Here is a 10,000-nt window from a genome sequence, read left to right as displayed (position 1 = left end):
CATGAACTCTTCACTGAAATAGATAAATAGATAAATACAATATAATATTCAAGACAGGGCAAACATTACCGTCTGGTGTTGTGAATGTCTCTTTGGGATTCACTTTATTCTCGATTCTTCCTTTGCTGTTTGCAGGATAGGCTGTCAGCGAGTAACTTGTGAGGGGCAGTAGGTCAAGGTCCTCCCACCAGATTTTTGCTGTGAAATTCTCTGTAATTTCTTTATCGACAGTCGAGACTGGAGAATAACTTCCGAGATCCTCATTCCATGTTTCCAGGACAAATTCTACGTGAAAATCAGGACCATTATCATTTCGACAGTCAGGGTCCACGGCGGCCTCACAAGACCAGGCCGAGCACGTCATGCCTTTTACTTTCCTCCTGGGCACTGTTGGGATGAGAATGCAGATGGCAGAAACACACACACACACACACACACACACACACACACACACACACACACACACACTACTGGTGATCTAGCTTTCCTTACTGAGTCTTGGTCATCCACTTTTAGGGGTTCTGGCGAAACTTTCGTTGTTGCATTAGACATATGAAAAGCATTTGATAGTCTGGCACAAAGCTTTGATCTCCAAACTTCCCTCCTACGGCTTGTATCCTTCCTTCTATAACCATCTCAAGTTTCCTTTCTGACCGTTTTATTGCTGCTGTGGTAGACGGTCACTGTTCTTCTCCTAAGTTCATGGGTGAACCTACATTACATGAAGATGGAACAAGAAGAGAAGAATAACGAAATAGGAAGAAGAAAAGGAAATAGAGAAAACAGAAAACACGTGACCAGAGCTGCAGCTTTTTGTTTTGAAACGGGATGAGAATGCCCAAGTAGACATGACCCACACAGAAAAAAAAAGTCATAAAGGAGACTGTGACCGTGGGCGAGGGGAGCTTGACAGAAGCGAAGATGTCGGCTGCCGCAGTACCAAACAGGTAAGGCAGGCGGGACACTGAGTGCGAACGAGGGGAAAAGCAAGGTAACTTGTGGGAACTTAACCGTGCTTACATCACCCCCGCCCTCCCCACCTCTTACTCTCCACTTATATTTCACACTCCGCCCTGATGTCCTGATTGGGTAAAATTATACATATATATACTGCCACGCCTGTGGGCGCGTCATGTACATGAATTGTATTACTGTATATGTGTGTGTGAAAATGTATGAGAATTTCGACCTTAACATGCAGATAACTTTTGAGGGAAAAGTGTAGCCAAAACTAGAGTATATTAGGTCATGTGATTAAGGGAGAAGTGAGTAGCAGAATTGCAGAGGTAGCAGAGAGCAAAGAAGCAGAGAGAGAGACGCAGAAGTTCCAAGAGGCCCAGCTTGAGCGTGGCCGCGGGCGAGATGGACGGAATCACATAAAGTGGAGCTTACATGTTGTAATGCAGTCTTGAAATAAATTATTTCATGATTAAGTAGGAGGAGGAACAATGATAGGATGTTTAGGTTTATTATTTTGATACATGCACATGTTTATGTTTTGTATTGAAAGAGATTGTGTTATGCTTTGTGTGTACTTTTCTTATTGAATTTTAGTTGAGTCACTGTGATCGCCGATGTTATAGTTATGTATTTTTTAACTCAGGGGTTCTCAACCTTTCCAAACCTGGCTGAATGCAGTTGGGCCCCCTTCCTTCTCTTCCCTGCGCCACCCACTCAATCCCTTCCCCAACTATGCCACCATAGATAGATAGATAGATAGATAGATAGATAGATAGATAGATAGATAGATAGACAGGTAGATAGACAGATAGATAGCCCTTGGCTAGGCTATTATTGTATTAGCTCACACTATTATTATACTTTTTTTTTTTTTTTTCTCCTCCCGTCCCGTGCTCGAGCCCCACCCCCGCCCTGGGGAGAGTGTGTGCCCCGCCCTTCCTCCCCGTTGAGAACCACTGCTTTAACTGAATATTGTTGGTGTAAATTGCTGCGGCGTGACTTCATGTGTGTTTCCTAATAAAATGTTAATTGCGTAAATCGCCGTAACGCAGACATTATGCATGTTTTCCTGTACGAAGAACGAAGAATTATTGATGAGTGAAATTACATGGTGTGTATGTTGTGTACGAAGGTTACAGTAGTTCTTGAATACTGACTGAAGATAGAAAATTTGTAATTATCATGACTGGAAAAGAAAACTGAAATTGAATAGTGATTGTTATTTTGCTGGCGACGTATCGGAAGTGTTACATGTATTAATATTATTCATTAAGTAAATTAAGAGAATTTACTTGAATATTTGTATTCAGTAGCTGGAGAAGCTGTGCAATATCTCGAACACGACATTTATTAACAATGGTGTTCCTCAGTGTTATACCCTGTCACCCACTCTCTTCCCATTATTCACCAATGATCTTCTAAGCCAAACTTGTTACATCCACTCATACGCTGATAAAGCCACCCTGCTCTTTTACAAGTCTTTTCATAGACATCCAGCCCTTCAGGAAGCAAGCAGCTTACGCAGGGAAGCCACATAACGCCTAACCTCAGATCTCTAGAATTTCTAATTGGGGCAAAACAAACTTAGTATTGTTCCATGTCTCATAACCTCAATTCCTTTATTTATCAATTCGGCACAACCTTCTAGATAACTATCCCCTCTTCAGTGACACTCAACTGTCCCCTTCTTCTACACTGAACATCGTCGCTGTGTCCTTTACTAATAATCTAAACTGGAAACTTCACATCAGGATGTGCTCCGCTTTGTAATTTAAGTAGTCAAAGATTTTTTTTTTTATAGTCAGAGGAATTAGACGAGAAGTATACTGCACAAATGGATTTAGTTTGAGAGTAACTCTGCAGTCCTAGCGAGATGGAAAATTCGTAAGATTCAAGCGCGTGGGGACGAGAGCAAGTTAAGTCATTGCACACATAAGCGCAACATCCAGCTTTGGAATAAAAATGAGGATAGGGAAAGTAGGAGGGAACAAAGAAAGAGCTACTGTCAGTTTCTCAGACGCCTGTGTTTCGGTGAGGAAAAGATGAGGTTTCGTAGAAGAGAGGTGGTTCCACAGATTGAAAATTATATTTAAGGCCGCGAATGTTGCAGAAGTAAATGGAGGAAAGTTTAAAGGGGTGTCAAGACATTTGGGGTCGATATCAGAAAAAAAACCAGTCTGACCTGGGAACATTTGTGGTCCCCTCTCTATGGTGATTCCGAGGCTGGTGTAGGAGTCGCCATTTTGAATTTAGGATTTTGAGTGAAGGGTGTGTGTGCAATTAGGTGCATGTTGTTTTGTGTGAAGTAAGAGAGTTGTCTTTAGAGGCAGGCTGTGTCTTCCCCCTTGTGTTGTGAGACACAAAGGGAAACGTTCAATGAGGTCATGGCTGGGTTATTGATAAGTTCACAGCATCACCTGACCCAGTGCTTTAGACCTCACTGGGAGTAATCATCGTTTCGGCAGCTGTCTACTGTCTTCTCTTGGAACCGGTTAACCAGTACTCTAAATCATTTATTCTTTTCTCTGGTAAACTCTGGATTTCCCTGCCTGCTTTTGTATTTCTACCTTCCAGTGACTTGAACTCTTTCAAGAGGAAGTTTCCAAGACACATATCCTCTAATATCTTACCGTCCCTTTCGACCTCACTTTCGGAACTGGCAATTTTTGTTGTCCTTGGCCAGTGGCCCTCTTACATGAACACACACACACACACACACACACACACACACACACACACACACACACACACACACACACACACACACACACACACACACACACACACACACACATTGTAAGCATTGAAAAGTTCGTCATTCCCTCCAAAAATTAAACAAATTAAAACCGTAAGATAGAATAAAAAACATCCATTTGTTAAATGTTTTGTTAGTGCAAGTAAAAACAAGCCATCAGTAGAGTCAAATGTTTCTGGTGCTGTACTCAGATGTGAAGACCTCCGAGAGAAAAATTCACTCACTTTTTTTTCTTTAACCATTATGACACATAGATTAAAGAAAATATAAGAAGAAAACCCTTTTCAATAGAATGACAAATGTGGCAAAGAAATGAAATAATTATCATGAATCAAGATTGATAATGCTGAAAAAAAATAAAATAAATAATGAACAGCAAAGTTACTCACATCTAGCGGCACTCGTAATGTTGTTGGAGCCTTCTACGTCACCAACTTGCACCGTCACTTTGGTGTTTGTGTAAGGGTAAAGATACCGGAGAATACTGTCATTTAACCTCTTGATCTTCCACTCACCCACATTATCCTGCTCGGCACACGATGGGTAATGCCTCTGTCGGGAAGAGAAGGCAGCATGACGATGATGACATGAGGATCAGAGAGAAATGCAAGTTCTAGGCGTTCTTGAAATAAAAAAAAAAAAAAAGAACCGGGAATGTTGCTGACACCACCAAGCGAATTCTGAAATTTATGACCACACTCCGTGCAGGTGTGTGTGTGTGTGTATGGGTGCGAGTGGCTTGTCTGGAGGTTTGCCAATTCTGAGGGAGCACTTGAGTGAGGGGTGACAGCTTTATGACTGCGGAGAATTTGTTGATTTACTGATTAAGGAAAGGCGTTGCTAATGATGTTTACAATGGTGAGAAGAGGAATGCATTTATATCTCTTCCGAACCAGAAAGGGGTGAGGAGGTTTGTGTCTGGCGGGACTTGATGGAAAGGGGGCAAAGAGAGAGAGAGAGAGAGAGAGAGAGAGAGAGAGAGAGAGAGAGAGAGAGAGAGAGAGAGAGAGAGAGAGAGAGAGAGGTCCCTGTGTGCCGGGTGACTTAAAGGGTAGGACCAAGTTCTTGTAAGGGATGGATGTTCCTGAGGGGGCAGAAGGGCTTGGAATTATCGTAGGTTGTGTGAGCCGAGAATTATTTCGCTTGCCCTTTGTGTGTGTGTGTGTGTGTGTGTGTGGGTGTGTGTCACTCGCCAATACGAAAAGAGCTCAGAGGTCGTACTAACCTATCTTTCGGTAGGCAGGACTGAGACTACTCACTCATCACTCACCGGGACAGCGAGGCAACAACCGCTCGGGTTACATCCCGTAAATTTACTTACTGCAAGGTGAACAGGGGCTACACATTAAGAGGCTCGCCTAGTTGCCTCGCCGCGCCCAGGACTCGAACCTGGGCGTTCTCGGTGAACCCGAGAGTACTAAGCACTACACTACGCGCTGTGTGTGTGTGTGTGTGTATGTGTGTGTGTTTTGTGAAGACCTTTCCAGTGACTCAACGAATAAGAAGTCATTATTCAGTCAATTCTTTGGAAAATATATCTAGTAGAAACACAAGCAGTGAGGCTGTATGCAAGATTACTCATGATATTTTGCGGTGTTATGATTAGTCTCATAATTATTTATTTAAGGTTTGTTTCGGAGTAACATTAATTTATGGATTACAATTAAATAAGCTGTACTATATAGAGTTATCATTGTTAATTAAGACATTATTAACGTGTATCTGAATATCACTGTAGTCTATCTATTTATCTATCTATCTATCTATCTATCTATCTATCTGTGTGCTGGCTCTTCTCCACATACAGTAATCATACATACCTCATATCTGACATAGATGTTTACTCCCTCTGGTACCTCAGGTGTCACATCCCAGGTGAACCGTGCCTGTTGAGCAGATACACGTTCCACACGCACCACAATGGTACCTGCCGCCAGGCATGGATAATGGAGAGGTTTCTTACTTTTTTATGTGTGTAACCTCAAGGAAATTAAGGATCCTTAAGGTCAACAATCAAGAAGAAACGAGTGCAAGCTTGATAAAATTAGCATAAAAAAAAAAAAAAGAGGAAGAAATAGTTTCTCAAATAAAATGGCAGATGACTCAAATATACTCAGTAATCAGATCGTCAGTGTTGTATCTGTAGAAATATTAAAATAGAATTTAAACATATTTATAGATAGAGAAGATACGTGGATATAAGTAGGTATATTTATGTAGTAGGTACTGCCTTGGGTAGGCCTGCTGGTTTGTTGATGCTGCCCACACTGTGAAAATTATTTACATATACTGCGCGCGCACACACACACACACACACACACACAAAAATAAATAAACACACACACACACACACACATAACACACACAATAAATAAACACACACATAACACACACACAATAAATAAAGAAGAAGAAGAAGAAGAAGAAGAAGAAGAAGAAGAAGAAGAAGAAGAAGAAGAAGAAGAAGAAGAAGAAGAAGAAGAAGAAGAAGAAGAAGAAGAAGAAGAAGAAGAAGAAGAAGAAGAAGAAGAAGAAGAAGAAGAAGAAGAAGAAGAAGAAGAAGAAGAAGAAGAAGAAGAAGAAGAAGAAGAAGAAGAAGAAGAAGAAGAAGAAGAAGAAGAAGAAGAAGAAGAAGAAGAAGAAGAAGAAGAAGAAGAAGAAGAAGAAGAAGAAGAAGAAGAAGAAGAAGAAGAAGAAGAAGAAGAAGAAGAAGAAGAAGAAGAAGAAGAAGAAGAAGAAGAAGAAGAAGAAGAAGAAGAAGAAGAAGAAGAAGAAGAAGAAGAAGAAGAAGAAGAAGAAGAAGAAGAAGAAGAAGAAGAAGAAGAAGAAGAAGAAGAAGAAGAAGAAGAAGAAGAAGAAGAAGAAGAAGAAGAAGAAGAAGAAGAAGAAGAAGAAGAAGAAGAAGAAGAAGAAGAAGAAGAAGAAGAAGAAGAAGAAGAAGAAGAAGAAGAAGAAGAAGAAGAAGAAGAAGAAGAAGAAGAAGAAGAAGAAGAAGAAGAAGAAGAAGAAGAAGAAGAAGAAGAAGAAGAAGAAGAAGAAGAAGAAGAAGAAGAAGAAGAAGAAGAAGAAGAAGAAGAAGAAGAAGAAGAAGAAGAAGAAGAAGAAGAAGAAGAAGAAGAAGAAGAAGAAGAAGAAGAAGAAGAAGAAGAAGAAGAAGAAGAAGAAGAAGAAGAAGAAGAAGAAGAAGAAGAAGAAGAAGAAGAAGAAGAAGAAGAAGAAGAAGAAGAAGAAGAAGAAGAAGAAGAAGAAGAAGAAGAAGAAGAAGAAGAAGAAGAAGAAGAAGAAGAAGAAGAAGAAGAAGAAGAAGAAGAAGAAGAAGAAGAAGAAGAAGAAGAAGAAGAAGAAGAAGAAGAAGAAGAAGAAGAAGAAGAAGAAGAAGAAGAAGAAGAAGAAGAAGAAGAAGAAGAAGAAGAAGAAGAAGAAGAAGAAGAAGAAGAAGAAGAAGAAGAAGAAGAAGAAGAAGAAGAAGAAGAAGAAGAAGAAGAAGAAGAAGAAGAAGAAGAAGAAGAAGAAGAAGAAGAAGAAGAAGAAGAAGAAGAAGAAGAAGAAGAAGAAGAAGAAGAAGAAGAAGAAGAAGAAGAAGAAGAAGAAGAAGAAGAAGAAGAAGAAGAAGAAGAAGAAGAAGAAGAAGAAGAAGAAGAAGAAGAAGAAGAAGAAGAAGAAGAAGAAGAAGAAGAAGAAGAAGAAGAAGAAGAAGAAGAAGAAGAAGAAGAAGAAGAAGAAGAAGAAGAAGAAGAAGAAGAAGAAGAAGAAGAAGAAGAAGAAGAAGAAGAAGAAGAAGAAGAAGAAGAAGAAGAAGAAGAAGAAGAAGAAGAAGAAGAAGAAGAAGAAGAAGAAGAAGAAGAAGAAGAAGAAGAAGAAGAAGAAGAAGAAGAAGAAGAAGAAGAAGAAGAAGAAGAAGAAGAAGAAGAAGAAGAAGAAGAAGAAGAAGAAGAAGAAGAAGAAGAAGAAGAAGAAGAAGAAGAAGAAGAAGAAGAAGAAGAAGAAGAAGAAGAAGAAGAAGAAGAAGAAGAAGAAGAAGAAGAAGAAGAAGAAGAAGAAGAAGAAGAAGAAGAAGAAGAAGAAGAAGAAGAAGAAGAAGAAGAAGAAGAAGAAGAAGAAGAAGAAGAAGAAGAAGAAGAAGAAGAAGAAGAAGAAGAAGAAGAAGAAGAAGAAGAAGAAGAAGAAGAAGAAGAAGAAGAAGAAGAAGAAGAAGAAGAAGAAGAAGAAGAAGAAGAAGAAGAAGAAGAAGAAGAAGAAGAAGAAGAAGAAGAAGAAGAAGAAGAAGAAGAAGAAGAAGAAGAAGAAGAAGAAGAAGAAGAAGAAGAAGAAGAAGAAGAAGAAGAAGAAGAAGAAGAAGAAGAAGAAGAAGAAGAAGAAGAAGATCCAGTTACCAGGTAATTCGGATAACGAGAATGAAAAGACTATGTAAGCAGTCAAGAGAGAAAGGAATGTTCTTCATTAAGGAATCCTGCACTTTTCCTTAAGAGAGTTATTGCAGGGACAACAAATTGAAAAAAAAAAAACAGTCGAGGGCGGAGCTGCTCTCTCTTACCATTCCATTCGGGATTCGTTTCAACCTTTGGAGACCGAATGGACACATGCTTCTCAGTATGAAGGGCCTCATTTCTGCAAGACAAACTAGGAACAAGAAAACCATGGGTCTCTATGCATGAAAATGGTGTAGGATGAGGAGTCGAGACACGTCCACCCATATATTTCAAGCATCTTGATGACCTGATGAGCATTGAGCCTTACTGATACAGAGGCAGGGTGTTTTACGATTACAGTTAGAACAGTTTGTTTGTTTGCTTGTTTGTATGTTTGTTTTGTGTGTGTAGCAGTATACTAGTACTACTACTACTTCTATACCCTGTTTACGATCGTTAGAGCCACAAGCCCCTCCCCCTGGGTGGAGAGGACGTCAGGGGATCAACGCTCTGGCTTACAACTGGTTGGCAGTGTCTAGTGGAAAGCGTACATTTTACAGTGCTTCATTGTTTCTTTACTAACACACAAACTATTTGCTTTGAGTACATGAAAACCATTCCTTCACCGTTTATAGTAAATGTCTTATTACTTGAACACAAAAGCAAGTCAGTAGCACTTGATGAGAAGAAGACACGGAGTGAGGAGTATATACACTTGTAAATTTATCGTCGGGCGAGAGAATGATATTAGTCATCTTCAGGTGTTTAGGGACACCTGGACTGCAAACATCCAACCAATCACCTGAGACATGGTAAAGAGAGCGGCCGGATCAGCGGCCCAGTGGGACCATAAACTCCAGCCGGCCAGGCGTGTGGCTTGGCCTCGGGGCGACAGGGTGCGTCACTGATGACAGGTCAACCACACCTTGCATTGCTAACACGGTGTTTTATTCATTAATTGTAATAAATTATTGAATATATATATATATATATATATATATATATATATATATATATATATATATATATATATATATATATATATATATATGTATATATACATATATTTCTAAGAGAGAGAGAGAGAGAGAGAGAGAGAGAGAGAGGAAGCATTCGGCCTGGGTGAGGGACTCGAGAGACTGGAGAGGGTAGACCACAGTCTAGAAGAGTGAGTTGTCCGTCAGTGTTTATCGAGTCACCAAAACAATGTCAAATCCTCCGCTACACCTCGGGACACCGCCACCCAATGGGAAGACCCGCCAAATTCCGCCGTGAGGGAGGGGCTTGTGCCTCTAGTAAAAGAGTATAGTAGTAGTAGCAGTAGTAGTAGTAGTAGTTTATTATATTGGTACAGTACATAATTATTATTATGTGTCAATACATACCATGCAGACTCCGCTCCAACTACCAAGATGACGGAGGCTGAAGAGAGAGAGAGAGAGAGAGAGAGAGAGAGAGAGAGAGAGAGAGAGAGAGAGAGAGAGAGAGAGAGAGAGAGAGAGAATTTTAGTGCATAATAAGATATTTATTAATAACAAAATGTCAACACACACACACACACACACACACACACACACACACACACACACACTTAAGCTACAATATCTACTATCCTATAACATCAGATGCAGTTTAAGGCAAGGAAAGATGTATTATAAACAGCCAATGAGACTTAGACACCTAATCGTAACTTCTTTCTTTGCCTTGATTTTACTGTAATGGTAGGTGTGTGCTGTAATACACTATGTACTGTGCTTTATTACGTGATTAGGTTCAGAATGACGCAATGACAACGTACACTTACCCTGGAGGAAGAAGAGGAAGAGGAGGACAACTGAGAGCACACGTGTCTTGCTCATGGTCCTTCACTACGGTT

At 40.0% G+C, this 10,000-nt stretch overlaps 1 protein-coding gene across 6 annotated transcripts in view; it reads right to left on the bottom strand.

Moving 5' to 3' along the window:
• Positions 1-9,003, bottom strand: part of LOC135094325 (uncharacterized) — a 30,466-nt gene extending 21,463 nt beyond the window's left edge. For 4 of the 6 annotated variants that reach the window (XR_010263736.1, XR_010263739.1, XR_010263740.1 and 1 more), the window contains exons 1-4: positions 8,250-9,003; positions 5,536-5,642; positions 4,105-4,267; positions 70-387 (exon numbers count right to left, since the gene is read on the bottom strand). Coding sequence is in view for 2 of the 6 variants with exons in the window: in XM_063994322.1 (XP_063850392.1) it covers positions 70-387; positions 4,105-4,267; positions 5,536-5,642; positions 8,250-8,442 (781 nt within the window). In the remaining 4 variants the exon portion in view is untranslated. The remainder of the gene's footprint in view (positions 1-69; positions 388-4,104; positions 4,268-5,535; positions 5,643-8,249) is intronic. The other 2 variants (XR_010263738.1, XM_063994323.1) reach the window with 2 other exon arrangements.
• Positions 9,004-10,000: the final 997 nt, after the last annotated feature.

The sequence above is a fragment of the Scylla paramamosain genome, chromosome 45, assembly GCF_035594125.1.
Source record: "Scylla paramamosain isolate STU-SP2022 chromosome 45, ASM3559412v1, whole genome shotgun sequence".
Lineage (NCBI taxonomy): Eukaryota > Metazoa > Arthropoda > Malacostraca > Decapoda > Portunidae > Scylla > Scylla paramamosain.
The sequence above is the reverse complement of the archived record's forward strand: the minus strand, read 5'-3'. Positions and strand labels throughout refer to the sequence as shown.